We start from the raw sequence: 22,187 nt of genomic DNA on the forward strand, positions 1-22,187 counted from the left end.
TGGGTGGAGGAAGCCTAGTGCTGGCCCAGGCTTGCACTGCAGCACCTTCCCAGCTCAAACATGGCCTACCTCAGGCTTCCCGAGGCCTCCCATATTCCCTGAAGCATCCCCATGTTCTGTTTCATGCCTCACTGGGTCATCACAAGCTTTGGGCCAACATTCCCATTCCACTGAGTCCTTGCAGGACTTGGGCCTGTTTCCCATCCTACTGGGTTCCACATCCTCTTCCCCCTGCATCATGGATTGGTCATTTATCTTTTCGAAACATCTCTTTCTGGAAGTAGCCGCTCTACTATGTGACTTTTCTCCACCATGTGGCACTATTCTGGAAGTGGACATTCTTATAGGAGTGGCAGCAATGAGTTGTGGCTACACCAAAATGGTACCTGCTTCCGGGACAGTGCCACATAGACTTCAGGGAGGCCAAGGAGCAGTGTGACTGGCTCTCCTTCTCGAACGCAATGTTAGAGCCCTGGAGATCCCATTCGGGAAGGAGAGCTGGCCAATCCACCCCTCCATTTCTCTATATAGTGGAGGCCATGTGGCATGATCCTAGGTTTATTTTTTAATCATTTAGCATGGAGCTGTAACAAGTCTCAAAAATAAACCCCAATCATAACAAATAATTGGTTTGGTTTTGTTCTATTTACTGGGATTTGATATTTGTTTTGTTTTTAGGATGAAATTTAAGAATGCAGGCTTTAACATTTTCAAAGCCTGCAATGATGATGGGAAAAACAAATTTAAAATCAAACATAAAGGTAATATAAAATCAATTTTAAATGGCTACAGAAACAATGGTACAGCCCAGAATTAAATATTGTAGGAAATAAATAATTTTCTTTAACACATACTATTAAGACAGAAAGAAATAAACATAAGAGCTTAGAGTTATCTTCAAAGTTCTCGATTGACTTATGTTTACTTGAATTGTTCAGTCTGGACAGAGGCTTAACCTGCTCAAAGTAGATGAATAAGATACAAGGTGTGCTTCATAAGGCACTTCTTAAAAATAGGCATCACTCTGTGACTTTTAACCAGTATTGTAGTAACCAAAATAGAATTAGGACAAGCCATGCCAGAACTAAGGCAAAGCTTTTTAAGTGGGGAATGGCTGAGAACCCTGAAATGTGCCTGTGGTGCACTGGAACAAACAATAACATATATAGTTCAGGAATATATTCCTCAGGAAATTTCAAGGCTCTGGGATGATCTCATCACAGCCACACCAGAAGCTGTTAGATGGATAACTTCCTTATAACATCTATTCCATTGAAATTCTATGGCTCCATATTAGATGGTAGAGGACAGGAAGACCTGGAGGAACGTTGTCCATGGGGTCGCGATGGATCAGACTCGACTTCGCAACAACAACAAATTATGATTTTATTGTAATTTAATATTTTATCTCCTGTATTATATTGTTCACATACAGTGTTATGGTGACCTAGTAAAGAAGATGCTCTCCTCCCACTCGGAAGGTTGAGTGTTCAGTCCGAGGTAGTGACAAATGTTTCGCAAAGAGAAAATACCTGTTGTGAACTCCACGTAGGTGTCAGGAAGGGCATCTGGCTAGTAAATACTTAGCTCCATCCAGTCACTCTGACTCTATCCCGAATAAAGGGATTATAGGGTTGTAAAAAGAGAAGAATTTTTATTGTATTGTCCACATGCCATTTGTATATGTTTGCTGATGCTTTATTCAAACTAAATTTGTATATCAGTGATTGCATGACCTCTGTAGATGCCATACACTAAATAAATCCATACTACAAAATTATACTCTTGAGCTTGCTTCAGAAGCAAGTACCATTCAGCATTTCCACAAGTTATTTTATATATATATAAATCCTGTTTTTAGGATATCATCCTGCACATGCTTGAAAGTAAAACATACTGAATACTCTACAACAGGATGGGCAATAAATTTTCCCAAGAGGCAACACAAGAAACTTGAATTGTTATGGAGGGACATACAATAGAGCTATGATGGTATGTAGTCATGCACACACAATAGTCACCTTAAAAATAAAAGCAATGCAGTTGTATTGCATTTACGGCACACACACCTATGTACATTTGATTTCTAATTTCTGATTGACCTCACACGGGCAGAATGGGGACAGATGTGGCCCAAGTCTGTTCTACAACTTTATTTTAACAAATTATGCATAGATCCGGTTTTCAGATTGCCAAGTTGAACTGAAGTAGCTAAGCATTCCTATGAACAGAGAAAATAATTTGTTGGTTAAGCAAAAGTTTTCACACATTTAGCAAAAAGAATTGCCATTTAATTTCAGTCATTGAGTGGCTGAACACAAACTGCCAAAATCCTATGGGTAGATTTTAAGAACATTATAGGAATTCAAGTTACTAGAACATGTTTGTTACTTGTTAGGTAAATTACATTGCTTAGTGTTCTTGCATGTGTGCAGAGAGTGAGTGAAATAAAAAATAGTTGACTTTTCTTACATATCTGAAAAATATTTTTTGCTCTTTGTATTTCAATTTTATAAATATTGAATAAATTTTGAAATATTAAGCTTTATATTCAAAGCTATGTTTCTTCAAATGTATATCAACCTTTTAACATTATAATATTAGTCATGAATTATTGGAAAGCTTTGCTTAAATTATTTACACTCTTTCTTGGTGACAAAAATCATTGTTTTTAATGTGCCATGATTTAATTGCTGTTGCTAAATTCTTTCCCACAATTGGTTTATTCTTAGGAAAATTTGATATGAAACGTTCATGGATTTAGTGCTGGTGCTAAGACTTTTTAATATAGAAGTGATGTGAAAATATATTTCGTCTATAACTATAAGCTAGGAGTGGGAAAACAGGATCCACCCAGAGAGTGGGAACATTTTCCAGGCTTTCTCCCAGGGACTATTGTAGATTACAATAATGGACCTCTCTAAAGCCTTTTCCTTTTCCTGAAGCTGTACTCTTTGCTATCACACACTCTGATGGAACATCATGAAGCAATAGTTCACAGAAACTGTTTTGCCACCTCTCATTTTTTTCCCAAGTGGTGAAGGTTGAAACCTCAGATTGTATCATTTCACAGTGCTCTGATTCTGAACTAAGGGTTTCCTGAGGAACTGCTTTTCCTTCCCTTTGTAAAGATGTAGAAAGCACATTTGTGTGCTCAAGAGTAGAGCTCCAGGCTGTTGGATTCTTGGATATTTGTAGGCCAGAATCAACCCCTATGTCAAAAATTTAACTTTTTTCACCATTGTGCAAATCAGGAATGTGCAGCTTTTGGGATAGAATTTGATTGATATGCTGGGAGCTGCACTCTAAAAAATGTAAAACCAAACATGTGTAAATGGATTTAATGTCAATTTAAACTTAATTAATAATTACATTAAATACAGTAAATACAGTTGGTTATTCCACAAATAATAATTTTCTTAAAATATTACATTGAAAATTACAATTTGGTGCCAGGTTTTCATGGGTCTTTGAATGAATATCTCCAGAGTCTGGGGCTCTGTGTTGTATAAATTTTCAGATAAGTGACTTAGAGTAGGGATGTTCACAAAATATAAAATAAAGTTTCATTCTATGCACAGAACAACCACACTCTGTCATGCAAGTTTTGCCACAATCTAGCAGAATTGGAATATACTCATTCTGGGTTCGGGCTGAAAATATTTTGGAGCATCTTACTGGATAAATAGAGTTCTACCTTCCTCTTCCAATTGTTTCCAGTGATCTTCCCTTCTTTCTCCTTACTTCTTTGCTGCCATTGTAACCCTTGGCAACATATTCCACCTGCCTGACTCTACTTCCTCTCTTTTTCCCTTTGGCCACAACACCCTTGCTTGACATATTTTGCCAACCCATTCCTTGCTTTTTTGGTCTGTTTCTTCTGAGCTACTGATACAAATTTGCCCATAGCATACATCTTCCAAGTCCATATTCAGACAAAACATGTGTGGCAGATCCATGCACAGATGGAACATATTTCAATCCAGACACAGAGCATCCCAAAATAGCTATTTCATGCGCGAAAAGTCCATGCACAGAATGCTTTACACATCCCTACTCTAGAGGTACATAAAATGTTTGCCCTATTTTAAATTGAAATTACCTGAACTTGAAAGAATTACTTGGGGTCCAGAAGAAGTTGTTCTGCCTTTTCTGAATTCAAAACCAATTGTTCTGATATTTGTACAGTGTGATAGAATACGTGTTTTTAGCTCAGTCTGAATTTGAAAAAGCATGTACTTACTGAATTACCCTGTAGACCAGTGGTTCTCAACCTTTCTAATGCCGTGACCCCATAATACAGTTCCCCATGTTGTGGTGACCCCCAAGTGGGTGTGGCCACCAATAAGAGGGAGTAGGACAGCTAGGGAAAAGGGAAAAAAATGGCGGACAGCGTGGTTTGGCGACCCCCGTGAAATGGTCGTTTGACCCCAAATGGGGTCCCGACCCACAGGTTGAGAACCACTGCTGTAGACAAACATATTTAGTACGTTGCTGTTGCTATGTATAGAATCATACATTTATTTGTTAAATTTATACGCCACCCATCTCACTCTAAAAAGCAACTCCAGGCAGCTTCATATAAAGGAATCATATTAGTGTCTGAATGCTAGGCATGGATACATTATACATTATATCTTTATATTGGAATGTGCTTCCTATGGGACTCATACCATGTAATAAACTGGTCTCCTTTTCCTGGGTATTTTGTTGGAGTCCAATAATGCGGAATGTGGTTTAGGCTTAAGAGGCACAGTTGTGGTCTTTCCTGAGGAATAGTTACAGAAGGTAGTATTTGGTGTGTTCTCTCCAACCCATGGCCAGCAGCCTGTGGAATGCTAGAACATTCCATTTTCCCTCCCCTTTTTTTCCAAATGTGCATATGAAAGCGGTACAAAAATATTCCAAATATTCTGTCTAAAGTGTCATCAATATGCAAAAGTTATTTATATCCACTTCTCATTTTCATCCACTTATCCCAAGGAGCTGCTGAACCTTTGAACACTTTTTGAGCAGTTTCTTTTTTTTCTTTTTGAACAGTTTAAAGGCAGTTTGGAGATGGTTGAGGTAAAATGGGATTTAAATCAGACAAAATGGAGGGATCATAGATTGTGTTTTGAAAAGATGCTTTCAATTGGGCTTAAATGGAATTGTACTTTTGTGGAAATACTGTACCAACTGGGAAAGTACAGATAAAATTATCAGGGCTTTTAACATGTTAGGCTGATACACTTAGCTAAGGTGACCAACCGTCCTCCTTTAGGGAGGACAGTCCTCCTTTTGTAAGTTCTGTCCTCCCTCAAAAAGTGTCCTCCTTCATGTCCTCCTTTTCGATATTTGAAGACTAATCTGCAGGGCTTTTTTTCCCCTCATAGAACGCTCAGAACAGTGTTTCGGCACCTTTTTTTGATGGTTTTTTTTTCAACTTTTGCATGAGCGGTGCTACTCCCACTATTGGCTTTCGAAAGCCAATAGGAATTGCTGCTGAGCACGCCAAAACACCTGGCTGGCAAACTTTGCACATGCAAGTTGTCTGTATTATTGTTGCAATGAATAAAATGTTTCTTTTATTTACGATATTTTTTTCTTCAATTTATTTGTGTCCTCCTTTTCATTGTAAAAAAGTTGGTCACCTTAACTTAGCTGAACCTGATCAAGAGAAAATGAGCTGTTTCGTAACATACTCTTCATGAGGCTCCTTTTGAGGATGATCAGATAGATTGTTTTGTGTAGACTGAAGCTCTGGTTGCATGTGCATTTCTAAACTCAATTTAAAACATGCTTTAATGCAGATATGAGAAACCTTTGCCCTTCCAAAATTATCGAACTCCATCTCCCATTAGCTTCCGTTCAGTATGGGTGATATCAATCTACTTATATGTGAAGAACTGTAACAAAAACCTTTTCATTCACCATTCAGATCTATTAAGTTAAGAGCCACTAGAAAGATCCCTTTCCATATGACCCATACACTTTTGCAATGATTCTTTGCAATAGCACTTATATTTAGGAGTGTGCACAGAATTGAAAATGTTTTAAGCTTAAGACAACATCTCATTCATAAAGTTCTATTGAAATATTTTGAGTTGATTATGTTACACTGGAACAAATCTTGAAACACCTGAATGTTTTAGGTTGATTCCAGCTTGAAGCATTTTGATTGATGGGAACCGAGTATGAGAAATCTACTTCCTTACTTTTCTTCCCAGCATCACACATATATATCAGTCCTTGTTGATTGCTACAGATCTGAGCAGACTTGGGTATTGTCTGCCCAAAATAGGAGTGGATCCATCACCATGATTTGCTCTAGCTCACTTAAGTAGGATAGAATGCAGCAAGTCATCCGATGGCATTACTGTTCTCCCTGGAAATGCACCAGGCATGTTGCCCTAACTAGGAGATTCCTATGCTTGTATCTGCCAGAACCTGAATCCTGACTTCTGTTGCTACTGGGCATGGAGCATTTCCCCTCTTTCTGGAGGGAGCCTAATCTCTTTCCTTCAGCTTGGACCATTTCTTATAGACAGGAAGTCTCTGTAGAAGCAGGGGGAGATTGTGGTCATTGCAGGGAGTTAGTCATTGTCAATTAGCTTCCCCTCACCGTGGCTCACTTAAGCCTATAAATATGGTGTGCTTGTTTGTATCCATAGTTTTTGGCAGTGTATGAAGTCAGGCGGTCAAAGTTTATTATTTATTTGTTTTATTAGATTTTTATTCCACCTTTGATATTTTTATAAATAAGTCAAGGCAGCGAGCATATATAAGAACATACACAAGTTCTTACATTCTCAAGAGTTCATTCAGGAATTTTCAGTTGGGGGGGGGAAACCATAGCTCTAAGTGGCACTCTCTGTCTTTAAGAGATGTATTGCAAAATAGAATGGTTCTTCATACACAAGAAATTGCCTTGGCTATGTATGACTCTTCCTTTCAAAAGATCAAGGAAATATGTCCATATACTTTGACATGTCGTGCCTGGTTACTTGCACTTCAAACAGCTGCTTTAGTATTTAGCAGATAGTGTAGGTCATGGGTCCCTAATGTATGGTCCACGGCCCAGGGATCCGGCCGCAGGCTCTTGGCCAGTGGGCCGTGGCATTGGCTGGCTGGTGCCCGGGTGCGTGGGTGCGCATTTCCCCTCCACTCGCACTAGTGCCCACGGCCCCATTTGCACATGTGTGTGGACACAAACGGGGATGCTAGCACAGGGTGGGTGTCCGCAGCCTGTTTGCACATGCGCCTCTAGCCACTGGGAGGTGTGGCCATTCGTGCACGTACATGGCACCAGCGCATGCCGCATGTGCGAACAGGGATGCTACTGCTGCGCCAGTGTGCACACACACCAATTTTGAAGCTGCTCTCCTTCCCTCCAGTCCTTGCGCCCGGAAAGATTGGAGACCTCTGATGTAGGTGATTCCTTTGAATAGAGACATTCAGAGAGATCTGGTGTCAGGGTCAGCAGTGCTTGTCCTTAAACTTTCGCTAAATACTATGACAGAAAAACCCAGCGTTATTATGGTACTTACCAATAAAAGTATTCCTGGCAAACCTTAGTGTTCAGAGATTACCTTGGGACCAATAATAGCTGCCCAGTTCTTTACCATGAGCATCTTAGCAGCAGCAATTGTGCCCTGTGAGCCAGAAATAGCATGTGGTGTGAAGGAGGTCCCTTCTCTATGAGCCTGCATTTTGTCACATAGGAGATGCTGGCAATTTCAGCAGCAAACACCATAGTCTCACCCAACTAGTGCATGGTGATGGAGAGGTAAATATGTACATTACTGAGATGAAATAAACATATCAGGGCTTATTGCTAGCAGTATCAACACATCTTTCCTGCATGACTGATATAGGGAGGGTACAATTTGTCTATTGAAAGTGATGCCAAAGGGATTTGGCCATCAGAAGCAAACAAATAAAGAGTATCCACCATTATTATTATATCAAAGCTCCCATTTGCTCAGTTAGATCTGAGGCATTTGGACCATACTACCACTTCCACCATCCCGTAGATATTTAGTGACTCTCCGTAGTTGGCACTATGAGTTGCCTACTGCTGGATGTTGTTTATGTGAGCGTTTAGCAATCCCGTAACAGAAATCATTTTGGATTCTTGCTCTGCTAATGTCTGCCTTGTAGTAATTGAGTAATGAACTCATCAGCTGTGGGTTGGATTAGGACGGTACAACTCTTCCTGAGTGTTACTTCAATCTCTGGGTTACTGTGAATCAACACAACCAGTTTTGCTTTGCTTTGCTTTGCCTGGCCTCACCTACCATGATGCCAATATTGCTGCTACAGGAGCTGCAGGCCTATTACCGTACTAAAACTAAACCTCCTTTCAGTGGCTTCTCTTCCTCTGTCTTGCCCAGCCATAATTGATTTAGAAAACCACTAAAGGTGGGATCATGGCAATCACAAATAATAAGGGTGATAGCATATTTATTTTATGGTTCTTCATTAAGTATTTTCCATTACTATAGATTTGATACATTTAACAGCTTTTTGAATTTTTGGAAACACCATTGATTTAAGTAAAAAGGATAATGCACTTAGCACTTGACTTGTTTTCTCTCAGAATGGAAAATTAAGAACGTCAAGCTATTGGAGATTCTTTGGAAAATATAATTTATTCTATTAGCTTATCCATTCAGTTTACTTTTAAATCTAATATCTCTGCTGTTTAGAGCTATTGCTAGGATTCTGAGATATAGGTCTAATTCTCTGAGCATGTGAGATCAATGTATAAATACTAGGACTGTTTATTAATACATCCCGAGGTCATCTAGAAATAGATTTAAAATGTAATGTAATGGGTTTTCACTGTTGTTTATTCTTCCAAAAAGAAAGTCATTTCTGAATAGTATCACTTCGTATTTCTTTCAGATTTAGCATTGGAGTCAAACCCATCTGACCATCCTAGAGCAAGCACAATTTTCTTGAGCAAATCCCAAACAGATGGTAAGCTAATTTTTGCTCCCTTTAAAAAAGAGGATGGGAAGAGATGGAGTGGGTGTTTAATTCCTTCCCATATCTGTCAAAATGCTGTTTGCTTCAACATTTTTGCTTGCTCTTCACTGCATTTCTCATAGCTGTTTGTCTCAGACGGTTTCTTTTTAATCCTCCTAATTCATTCTCAATACTCCCCATTCCGTAGAATAATTAAGAATGGCTGGGTGCCATATTTGAGAGTAGAAGGTGGTTATCTTATGACCAGTGATTGAAGAGACTTTCTCAGCAAGCACCTTTTGCAATATTCCTAGCAAGTATGATTTGCTGCCTTCAGAAGATGTTACTTCTGTCAGCTCATTTCCTCCTAGTGGGAAAAAAATTCAGTCTAGCTTGAATTAGGTCAAATTAACATGCTAACGTTTACGGAGATAATTTTATATTAATGTTCATCCTTGATGGTCATGTAACATCATGTTTCCACCTTTCTAAACCAGTATTTATAAATCTTTCACGACATTGAGTCTTTTTATAGAAACAGTGCAGTTGATTATTTATTTATTTATTGGCTTGTTTTATATGTTATCATTGTAAAATAAATGGTTGAATCAGTAGATGCTCTAATTCACAGGATGAATTATTGCTATTTCCCCTGATCTAAGAAACAAACAAAAAAGGAATTGGTTCTGTGGAACTGAGTGGTATTTATTCCATGAAATGTGTTTTTAATATCTAGGTGCAATAAGTTTTTTGAAAAAAAAAAGAAAAAACAAATTGCCTCACTACGTTTTTTATGATTTTAAATTATTCTCAGATAGTCCCAAAATATTGTCAAGGTTGAATGTGTAGAAAGGAAAAACTTTAAACAAGTGCTTTTAAAATAGAATTTAAAAAACAAATTGACTGAACTTGTTTCTCCTTTTTCAGTGAGAGAGAAGAGAAAGAGCAACCACATTAACCATGTAAGTACATACAATAGCTGTGAAAGGAGTAAATAAAAAAAATAGTTCATAGTTCTTGTTTCTCTATAGAATGATTTTTTTTTATTTTATTTTCTGGTCAATGGAGTAGAAGAGGTTTCAAGTCATACAACCAGACTTCATCGCAGAGTTTATCTCTCTCTCTTTCTCTTACTTTTGTGATAGTTATAAGATACCTTTGAAGATGCAGTTGGCTGAGAAGAACGGTTCTACTCCTACTCACAGTTTTAAAGCTATAGAGGAAGAATAGTCCCATTACCACTCCTCTTATTCCTATTTATTGCTAGGAAAAGCCATAGATTTTATTTCAGAACAGCAGGAGAAAGTTAAATAGCATACGGCAACAGGTGGGTGTAGGACAAGCTTATATCCAAGCTTTCTAGCAAAGACGATGCACACCGTAAGTTGTGCATGTTTGGTTTGAATAATTAACTTAATGAAAATACAATTATTTTTTTTTTTCAAAAATCCCCTTTAGCAGAATAAATCCAGTTAAGAATAATGGGCTGCTGCATATTATTTTGACCTAATTGGTGCTTCAGTTTTAATAAATCTAGTTACACTCTCCCAAGCCCTGGAAAGAGTACCGTGGCAAACTATTTCTGAAAAAATATTGCTAAAACCACTGAATGGATTTGTCTGGCAGCTGCCATGAGGAAAGACAAACTTAAAGGCAACGCCACCTCTGTAAAAGGCTGTGACACATTCATATATGCTTTAATAGTAATAAGGACATCTGTATGATTTATGGAATTAGTGGCACTGTGTCCCTTGCCATGGGCCTTCTGTATGAGTGCTGTCTACTAAAAGTGACACAATAAATTTTATGTACAGTACTTCTCCTTCCAATTTGTTTCAAAGATAATTTGCTGCCAGAGTAGGATAGAACACCTAGGGTTCTCAAACACACAGAGGCAGCAGACTAGTGATATATCAAATAGCTCACCCAAGGCCTCTGAATTGCTAAGAACTCCAACAAGGAATTTTGGATTAATTGGATCTTAGTCTGAACAGGTAGACCAGAGTTTGTCACTCGGTTTTTGTTTTTGAAACAAAGGGGTTTGGAGAATCTATCTTGTTCTGCAAATGTAAAAGTGTTATTGCGGATAGGGGAAACATCTGCAAGGTTTCAGTCATCTCACTGCTGTTAGTATGTAGCATTCCCTTTTACAGATGAGTCTTTCCTGGATTTGAATACCAATGTTTGATCTATTCTTGCTGCATTAACTACATTTGTTTCCCCTTGCTTTGATGTGAAGATGTATTAAATGTTAAATACATAGTCACATCAATTTTACCCTTTTTAAAATAGCAACAAATGGATCTTGATCTGAGCTGGGACTGGGAGAGTGATTCACTCCATTGTGGTTTCTCTCTGAAACCTCAATGAATTTGTTCCTGATATTTCGACAAGTGCTGATGTGTTCAACATAATGATCAAACAAATTTCTGCCATGTGTTTTATTACTTGGAAAGTCTTATTTCTTTTCTTTATCTTTGCCAGGTAGTCTTTAAAAGAAAAACAGGTACCAAGAAAAGAAAAATAGTGGTGTCCACTGGTGTTTATATCACCACAAGCCATTGCTGAAAATATTCCTTTTTGCTTTCTTTTGCTTTCTTTTTGCTATCTTATTGATTCTCAGGTCAGCTATTTAAATGCCCTCCTTAATACAATCCTGGGTTGTATAAACAGAGGAATAGAATCAAGATCACGTGAAGTATTAGTACTGCTTTATAAAACTCTAGTAAGACCACACCTGGAATACTGCAGCCAATTTTGGTTGCCATATCACAAAAAAGAAGTTGGGAGTTTGGAAAAAATTCAGAGAAGAGCAACTAAGATGATCAAAGGCCTGGAGACTAAAACATACGAAGAAAGGCTGCAGGACTTGGGTTTGGCTAGTCTAAAGAAAAGAAGAAACAGGGGCGACATGATAGCAGTATTCCAGTATTTGAGAGGCTGCCACAAAGAAGAGGGTGTCAAACTATTCTCCAAAGCACCAGAGGGCAGGACAAGAAACAGTGGTTGGAAACTGACCAAGAGAAAAGCAATCTAGAATTAAGGAGAAATCTTAACACTGAGGACAATTAACCAGTGGAATAGCTTGCCTTCAAAAATTGTGGGCGCTCCATCACTGGAGATTTTTAAGAAGAGGCTAGACAGTCAGTTGTCTGAGATGGTATAGGTTCTTCTGCTTGAACGGGGGGCTGGACTAGAAGACCTCCAAGGTCCCTTCCAGCTCTATTCTATTCTATTCATATATTTTTGTTCTAGTTAATAATATTGTCTATGTGATTCTAACATGCATAGTACTGAATCCTGATTAAACCCAGAAATCATGGGTTTTGAAACATTTTTACAAACTCCTATATATATTTTTTCTTTCCACATAGGTTTCCCCGGGGCAGCTTACAAAAAAGTATAGTTCATGTTCAACTATATTTATAGATGACAGCACCGTCAGCCAACCTAATCTTAGGAGCACAATAAAATGGTATGTATCACTTTGTGTGAGGTTATATTGGATTAAACTCACTTTAATCTATGAATAACAGCAAATCCAAGAAAAATTCATACCAAATCTAGAGGAAGTGGTAGATCAGTATAGGCTAAAACAGATTTCTTTTCCCCCTTATTCCCAGTATTGGTAGAGCAACATCTATATGCTACCATCAATTTGATTCCAAAGTCCTCTAAATTTGGGAAGTGGGGATACAGCTAATATTTTATTCCCCCCACCCCTGTTATTCATTGTTTATTTGATACTGATTTCTAATCCTATTGTTCCTATTCTTATCTTTGACCATTTTCAAAGATATGTATCATTGTTGATTTGTAACCTTAAGATATTTAATTCAGAACAATATATTCTTGGCTGAAATTCGTTAAATATCCTCACATTTTAGGGAAGAGATTATTAGCTCATAGTTTAGAAGAAGTTCAAGTTTTGCTTTAAATACCTGAACTTTACAGTAGCCTAAGCAAATAGAATCCTGCAGTGCAGGGAAAACAGGACTAGTATAGTTAATTCTGAACCCCAAACGAAGGCCTATTTTGTATAAGATTAACTCATTTAAATAGTATTGATATTACAGATAGACCTCATTCAACAACTGTCCAAAGTTACGGTGGCACTGAATGAGAAGACTTATGACCAATTCTTATAATTGAAGCCATTGCAGTGCCCCCATGGTCATGTTGTTATGATTTGGATCCTTAATTATCAGCTCACAATTATTGATTCCTCCCGTATTTGTGACCTTCCCTGCCAGCTTCCCACAGGCAGTCAACTTGGGGGGGGGGGAGAGAGAGTTGAAGCTGTGCAGGATTTACCTGATGGCCACAAGTGGAACTGCCTTTGTAAGTCAGCACAGTCATATGACACCATGCTTTACAGCCGCATCACTTGGCAAAGGAGTTGCCTGTCCCAATTAACATTTGTTAAGTGAGGAGTACCTGCATATTTTGTATTGTATTGTACTGTATTATATTTATTAAAAATATATAATTATACATTTATAATAAATAATCTATGAGAATATGAAGAAGAGAGCCAGTTTAGTCTAGTGGTTTAGGCATCAGTTTACAAGCCAGGAGACTGTGCATTTTAGTTCTACCTTGGGCAGGAAAGATGGCTGGGTGTTTTGGGCCAGTCACTCTCTCCCAGTCCAGCTCGCTTCACAGAGTTGTTTTGGGAAAATACGAGGAGGGAAGAATATTGGTATATTTGCTACCTTGAGCTCTATATGAAAAAAAGAATAAAAATCTAAAAAAAAGAATGTGTCAGAAATATCTCCTCTAGTGTTAACTGAAATAACTGCTAAAGCTTGGAACTAAGACACTTTTAAGTGTAATTTGTAAAGCATTTCAGTTATGACATACTTGAAGGATGATGCATCTGAGTCTCAACTATCAATGTAGCAATATTTAGGGGGAAAAGATTGGAGTTTATTCTCCTTTTTTCCATAACAGGATCTTAAGACTAACTTCCAGTTTTGTTGGGAACCAGCTGTACACAAGTTCAACCCAGTTTAAGTTTTGTTTAGAAGTGCCTTATACTGTTCGTTGACCTTTGTCAACCTGGCAGGACAATCCATGCAAATCGATTTAGCCCTTTGCAGGGAGGTCCTATCGTGTTCAAAATGAATTGGAGTTAGGCTGTGCCTAAATCAAGTGAACGAAATGAAGTGAAATTAATTCCCTTTTCTAAATTTTATTCGAATATTACCTCTGACAAATTCAATAAATTATAAATATTAATAATTTGGAGCCTTTGAGTTGGGGAGATTAGAGAATTAAGGCGAATATACGTGTCCCAGGATAAGCTCCAGGATCCAATCTGGGTCAGTCATCTGGGACTGGAGGCTTTGTCTTCCAAGCTTTCGGACTCTTGTCCTGGAGTCCCCATCCTCTCAGGAGGACTTTAATCTTCTAGAGAGGGGCTCCCTGAGGGGATGGGGGCTCCAGCATGAGCCTGAAAGCTTGGAAGACAAAGCCTCCGGTTCCAGGTGACCAACCCGGATCGGATCCTGCAGATTAGAGAATTACTCTGCTCAGTGAATGCTGAATTCATAACTTCACTGAGATACTTTGACCCTTGGATCTGATCGCTTCGAAGCCACTCAGTTAAGGCATTCTTTCCTCCACTTAATGTACCCTGGAGTGCATGCTGATATCCAAACAGTTTAGACTCTTGGGTGCTTTGACTGTATCAAGATTCATGCTTGTTCACAGTTTTATATTGGCCCTTATTTGGAATAGGATAATTTTTAACCTTCTATAAACGTCTATTAAACCTGGACGTGTACAATATTCTGTTCTAAACCAATGCTTTAGAATTTAAGGTGAAAGGGGGAAATGGGAAATGGGAGAGAACTAAAGTTCAAATAGGATGTGGGTTTAAAAATGTTCTTTATCTAACAAATGATGTATCAAAATTACATTCATAGCTTTGCTTCTAATTAAATGACCTCTTCTTTTCAGTGTTACTTTAGCAATATACTATCACATAAAGAACAGGTGAGCGTTTCTAAAATTTCTTGTTTAAAATTGCTTGTAATGATCATGCTTGTAATTCTTTGTAAAGATGCAGTCTGTAATTTTGCTACTTGCTCTTAAGATATCAAGAGCTATGACTGATATGTTGGCCTGTTTTGTTATATTGGGATTCCCATAAAAAGATTTTCTTTTCCTTTTTTCCCATTTTTAAAAATTATTTTTAACTGTAGGAATTGTTTATAGTAACTTTATTATTCTATTGTAGCGTATCTTGATATTTTCTCTATATTTTGTACTGATCTAAAAGAATAATAATTTCAAACAATGGTGGAATAACTTGATATGAGCTGATGTCTAAAGATAGGAAGAAGGACATACTTTGAGAAAATGTAAAACTCTTAAGACTTTTGAGTAAGCTATCATTTTAACCTAGATTTTAAGATATCAAATATCAATTTATTACAGCCAAAGGCCACACATAAATCAATTTTAAGATACAAAAATCCAACATTTTGCTTTTTTGAAATGAATTTATTTAATTTTAAATATATTAAAACGTATAAAGATTGGGCATTTGAAAAGTGAATGCTAAATTCCTGTAAATAGCTAAGATTAAATATATGCATGTCCTCAATTGTGGTATCTTCAGAGGTATGGACCAACCCATTTAGGAAGTGTTTACTTGGGAATTAGAATTGAAGGAAAGGCTGATGGACTGATCATCATCCTCTATATAATGCACTTATTAAATTAGGTGTTCTTTGTGTAAATGAAGGATTAATTAAATAACATAGGTAGTACACAGATATATAATTGATCTTATAAAGTTAACCATAGTTATTTCACATTTGCTTACTGAAAATAAAATACTGTACTTAAATCTCCAGACCATCCTTCAATATTTCAATCAAAGGTATTATTTTTGTTTGCCCCTTTGTTATTGTGAGAGTGGGCTGGGAGCATCAGCTGGAATGGGACAAGACCACAAAGAAGAACAACACGTGGTCTGTTCAGGTTCCAATAGTCTTATCATAACCTTACAAAGCATATTTTAAAGAAATAATGTTTAGATATTTAAACAGAAGGAAGAAAGTATGCAAAATTGCACATGCAGTAAGTCAGAGATGCAAAGTCTAATTTTTAAAATGAAATACAGTAAAACAGTAATATGGCTTATGGGAGAGAGGAAGAAATATGTTTGGGAAATTTGATTTAATCTTTCTCATGTTTTTTTAAATGATGCTATTGTAAATTCCTTGCTGAATTTCAATCCTTAAATAATGGAGAATTGGCTGTAAAAACCCATGAGATGGAAGCCATTGAATAAAAATGCTGCATACTGGTTGCCCTGAACCATTTTAAAAAGACTTCCTTTATCTGAAGATAGTTATCTGGTATCTTCTGTATGCATAGCAGCTGCGTAAGTGGGGAAGAAAAGCTATATATTATGCATATTGCTTAAGTCATTTTTCCATTGCAGAATGTTGCAGATAGTCCCATAGGAGTGAAGGGGGTTTCTTAAATATAGACTACACAGTGACTCATCGGGTCTAGCTCTGTCAGTATCTGGCTGAGTGTAGGGCTTGTATTCGTCACAAATTATGAGAAAAGACTGAGGCTCTAAAAGGTCTTCACAAGAAGCATTTTGAGCTTGGATGTTTATGCCCCTTATGGTGGCTTTTACACCTTGGTTTCGACTCTGTGTCAAATTTGCTCAGATGAGATTTTGGCTACTTCCTCTCCAGATTTACAAAATAAGCTGCAAAACTGTAGTTAAGTTCATCCAAAATGGAAATTGTGACTGATAGAAAAAGGCTTTGAGGGCATCTAAAAGAAAATCAGAACTCTAACACAGTCTGATCGATCACTTATGATCCTAGAAGTCTGCAGGTGACTGATTTCCTTTTATGTCCTGGAAAGTTTTCATCCGTTGAACTCCTGCTTTCTTTTCTTCTGTTAACTAGAAATTTCACTCCTGACTAACATATATATAGAGCAGAGTTGCATTATATATCATCCTTTAGATTACAACCAAGTTTTCATGTTCTATACTTCTAAATCCTATTCGAAAACCAAGGCCTCATGTAAACTCTTAACCTGATCAAAAGTAATAAGTATAATAACCAGTGCTTTTTTTGTTAAAAAAAAAAAAAGGTGCTGGAACTCACACACATCATACAACTCACCTTGCCTACCTACAAGGTTCCATCCAAAAAAGGTGCTGGATTCCATTCTGGCGTTCTATGACAAAAAAAGCCCTGATAATAACTAACATTGAAAGCTAGGAAATACACATTTTATTATATTTGCTTTAAATATTTAGGATTTAACAGCAAAATGAGAAGATGATGGAGAAAAAATATAGTGCCTTGGCATAGACTATGGGCAAAAGATGATCAAGCTTTACTAATTCCAGTGGCATTCCTGTTTGTTTGTTGCAGGGATTCAGATAGATCACTGGATATTTTTGATGAAAAATCACATCCACTCACGGTAAATCAGTTTGCTTTTATATTCATAGTCTCACTTGATTTTTTGAATATTTTAATTTTTTATTTCTGAAATGGTAATACTTTTTCCATTTATAAGACAAATCAAGATGCAAGAAAAGTGAAGTTGGATTTTTAGCTTTCTTTCTCCTGATGTGCAAAGAAGCATTTTAGTCTAAACATATCCAGATAGACATTTGACCTCCTGATTTTTAAGACATACTGCAGAATAGCATCCTTGGACCTTTGATTCTATTCTTGATTCCAGTATATCTTCTTACAGAAGGCTAAAAGCATAGCTTTAATTACATTGAGAAAATTGCAGTCTTTCTGTAATCCTTGTCTGAAAAGAAGTCAAACATGCAAATAAAGCAGCTTACCCATATTTCTTAATCTCCTTAAATTCTATTAGAATACAGCTCTCTGGGATGCTGCAGGACTTTTCCCATTTGAAAAGAGGCAGGTTTCTTTTTCAAGGCCCAGCAGCCAGATGAGAGGGCCTGCAGCAAATCTAAGTGGCCAATAGGAGCTAGGCAAACAGATCCCAGATCTTCTCCAGCAGAAGCATCAAAGTATTGTATGTGGTCCCTACTGCAAGGAATAGAGGGATTACATGGCTCAAATAGCAGAACAACTAAAGACAATTTCTAGGACATCACTAGGACAGCTATTTGTATACTATATATATCTATATATAGAACAATACATCTATATACATAGATGTGTGTGTGTGTGTGTGTACACACACATCTATATTGTATTCTATGTTCTATTTTTCTTAAAAATGAGATATTGAGTTATCTTCCTGCTGTAGTAAGCAAGACAAGAGCTTCAAGAGTATAATTCTTTATGTTTGCTCAGTACTCAGTCCAACTATTTTTTAATAGAAGTTTTAAAGTACTTCCAAATTGTATCACGTTTCAGCGAGAAGAGGTTCCAGAAGACTACTGTAAGCATGATCCTGATCACAAGCACATTTATCGCTTTGTACGTACCCTTTTTAGTGCAGCACAGCTGACAGCTGAATGTGCAATAGTGACTCTGGTAAGTCTTGCTTAATTATGATTGTCTTGCATTTAATTAAAGATGTCTTATATACTGTCAGCATTAAATATATAGAAAGAGCCAATGCTGCCTAGTGACTTGGGGCCCAAACAGATTCCAGCCTGAACCATATCTCAACATTAAAGATGCCACTAATGTCATGGGAAGGAGGCAGTGGCAAGCCACTTACCAAAGACCTTGCCACAAAAACCGAAGGGACTTGTCTAGAATCAGATACAATTAAATAAAAGAAAAAATGCATCATGTGTGAAATAGATGCTTATGGCCGTAGGGAATTTATTTTGGAGGTATCTACTCAACATCTTTCACAAATCTAGGTAAACAGTTCGGCTTTTTTATGCTAGTGCTTTACAGTATAGTTGTTGTTTTCATGTTGAAACAACATCAATGTAATCTTAATGTAATCTTTGTTCTACATTCTGGATGTCTGCAGGTAAAAAATTCTGTATGATGCTGTTATCTCTTACAACAAAATTACCCATGCCTTGTGTGGCCCTACAGACAAATTATTTCATTATGGCATTGGTGGGTCATAATCCATTTGCAGTTTCTGCTCTTATATGGGAATTCTTCTAAAAGAGTTATAACTACAAAAAATCCATTCTTATAGTCTCAAATATATATTTAAAATGTTTCTGCCACTAGTTGGCAGTGTTTTATCACCAAAACAGCAAAATTTGGTAATAGGAAAAGAGTGATAAGAAGGTAGATTGCTTAACACATCTTACTGTTATAAAAGTGCTTATTGCGGAAGTTGTAGGCTTTTCAGTTGAGGGGGTGTGTTTTTGTCTCATAAACATACTAAAAGAGAAAAAAAACATGTTCCTGCCTAGTTGGTATTTGTTCTAATTTTTTTTAAACTTCAGATTTAATTTTAAGGAAGAAGAAACTACACTGTGTGCATAATTATTAGGCAAGTGAGTATTTTGACCATATCAACATTTTCATGCATATTGTCCGCCTCCAAGCTATATAAATTTGAATGCTTAGTGGATATAAGCATATCAAGTGATGTGTATTTGTGTAATGAGGGAGGGTGTGGCCTAAGGAGATCAACACCCCATATCAAGGTGTGCATAATTGTTAGGCAGCTTCTTTTCCTCAGGCAAAATGGGCCAAAAAAGAGATTTAACTCTTTCTGAAAAGTCAAAAATTGTGAAAAGTCTTTCAGAGAGATGCAATACTCTTGAAATTGCTAACATATTGTGGCATAATCCCACAACCATCAAACGTTTTGTTGTAAATAGTCAACAGGGTTGCAAGAAACGTGCTGAGAAAAAAAGACTCACATTAACTGCCAAAGATTTGAGAAGACTCAAACGTGAAGCTACCAGGAACCCATTATCCTCCACTGCTGTCATATTCCAACACTGCAACCAAGCTGGAGCGCCCAGAAGTACAAGCTGTTCAGTGCTCAGAGACATGGCCAAGGCAAGGAAGGCTGAAATCCAATCACCACTGAACAAGACACATAAGTTAATTGGGCCAAGAAATATCTGAACGTAGATTTTTCAAAGATTTTATGGACTGATGAGATGAGAGTGACTTTTGAGGGACCAGATGGATGGGCCCGTGGCTGGATCAGTAACAGGCACAGAGCTCCACTTCAACTCAGATGCCAACAAGATGAAGGTGGGGTACTGGTATGGGCTGGTATTATTAAAGTTGAGCTATTTGGACCTTTTCAGGTTGAAGATGGACTCAAAATCAACTCCCAAACCTATTGCCAGTTTTTAGAAGACACTTTCTTCAAGCAGTGGTACAGGAAAAAGTCTGCATCTTTCAAGAAGACCGTGATTTTTATGCAGGACAATGCTCCATTGCATGCATTTAAGTACTCCACTGCATGGCTAGCTGGTAAAGATGAAAGAATAGTGACATGGCCCCCTTCCACACCTGACCTAAACCCTATTGAGAACTTGTAGGTCCTTCTTAAATGGGAGATTTATGATGAAGGAAAACAGTACACCTCTCTGAACAGGGTCTGCTGCACAAAACATTGATCGTCAGCAGAATCAAGAAACTGTCACTGATTTTTTTTAAAATGTCAGAAGTGTTTATTTGTACATTTTGAGTTTTGTTTATTCTCACTTTAATAGATGCAAATAAACAAGTGAGATGGACAAATTTTCATTTTTCATTTAGTTGCATAATAATTCTGCACACTAATAGTTGCCCAATAATTGTGCACACATAGATATTCTCCTAAGAAAGCGAAAATCTCACTTTTACTTTCTTAAATATTCAGTTTGAGGTTTATTAATATTTTTTGATAGAACACTGTAGTTATTCAATAAGAAAATTAATTCCCCAAAATACAACTTGCCTAATAATTGGGCACACAGTGAATATAATTAAATAATAGTTATCTTTTAGGAAATGAAGAAAACTTTTAGCAATGTAAAAATGTCTACAGGAAAGTCTCATGACAGTAACTTCCTATAAGCCTGGTTGAGATCACTTCCTCTGTTCATTACCTTGCCCTTTCAGTGGAACAACAAACATCGTAAGTTGAACTCAGTGGAGTCTAAAATCTTGGACATACAGAATATACAGTGAACCCGGGAAGTGATAGTCCCCAGGCAGAGACTACTAATACTCAGCCATATAATTCTTCTTTCAGTTGATTCTCGGCAGCTATGGATGTCCCTGTACATTTTCTTGGCCACAGTACAGAAGTGGTTGAACACTGATTTCTTCTAGACTGCTTGTCAGTTTTCCAGTCTGACTACCTACCCTGGGATCTGTGAAGATCTCCTGTCCAAGTATTAAAACAGTCTGTCCTGCTTTAGTTATGAGCACAGAGAGTCAGCCAAGTGGTGGCACCTGCTGAAGTAATTGGTTCTGGCACCTTTAAAAGGAATATTTGTTTATTTAAAAAACATTGAAACAATTTTCTGTCTAGAATGAAGTTGATTGTATGTGCTATTTAATCAGTTTAAAATCAAAGTTCTGATGCCTGTGGGTTAGAATTTCAGTTGAGTCGCTTTTCTTTAGAAAAAATATTGGAAATATCAGTAAAGAATAATGATGTGCAGTGGCAGGGGGAAGTCTAAGCAGCATGTCGGTGTCCATTCTCTCTCTCTTTGACATTTTTCCCTTTCTCTTCCAACCCAAGAAGCTGCTGCAAAAAGCTATATCAGATCTGCCATAGAGCTGAGCTGCTTACTTGCAGTGTACATTTGAAAGTAGGGGGAAGCCATGGTGACTCACCCAATGTAGGCAAACAATATTGAAAAATACAGTTTTGAGATTTTCTTTATCTGTGTCATCCACAAAGAAAGTATGAGAGCCACTTCTTACATCCATAGGTTGCAACAGACTTCCGGTTAAGAGGCACTATAAGAAGCTAGAAAGTATGAATCATTAAAAATGTGCAAATGTTCTTTATTTTCAGGTTTACTTAGAAAGACTCTTGACCTATGCAGAGATTGACATCTGTCCAAGTAACTGGAAGAGGATAGTCCTAGGTGCTATACTGCTGGCTTCTAAAGTGTGGGATGATCAAGCTGTATGGAATGTGGATTACTGCCAAATCCTGAAGGATATTACAGTGGAAGACATGTAAGATAGCAAATTTAGTTGAAATTGCTTGCCCATGTCTTATCCAGCTTGTATCTTTTTAATATTTTTCTTTATATAAAAATATCCTATCTATACTGTATAGATATTGCATTCTAAAATTGTAGCTAGGTATCCAAC

The 22,187-nt window shown here is 37.3% G+C and overlaps 1 protein-coding gene across 1 annotated transcript in view; it reads left to right on the plus strand.

Annotated features, from left to right (window-relative positions):
* The window catches only part of CCNYL1 (cyclin Y like 1), a 33,336-nt gene that overhangs the window by 3,797 nt on the left and 7,352 nt on the right, over positions 1-22,187 (plus strand). Inside the window, exons 2-8 of the mRNA XM_039352887.1 lie at positions 8,890-8,964; positions 9,880-9,914; positions 12,327-12,427; positions 14,917-14,952; positions 17,373-17,424; positions 18,345-18,464; positions 21,883-22,049. Of these exons, the coding sequence (XP_039208821.1) occupies positions 8,890-8,964; positions 9,880-9,914; positions 12,327-12,427; positions 14,917-14,952; positions 17,373-17,424; positions 18,345-18,464; positions 21,883-22,049 (586 nt within the window). The remainder of the gene's footprint in view (positions 1-8,889; positions 8,965-9,879; positions 9,915-12,326; positions 12,428-14,916; positions 14,953-17,372; positions 17,425-18,344; positions 18,465-21,882; positions 22,050-22,187) is intronic.

This window comes from Crotalus tigris, unplaced genomic scaffold, assembly GCF_016545835.1.
Source record: "Crotalus tigris isolate CLP2741 ecotype Arizona unplaced genomic scaffold, ASM1654583v1 scf7180000018485.2372832, whole genome shotgun sequence".
NCBI lineage: Eukaryota > Metazoa > Chordata > Lepidosauria > Squamata > Viperidae > Crotalus > Crotalus tigris.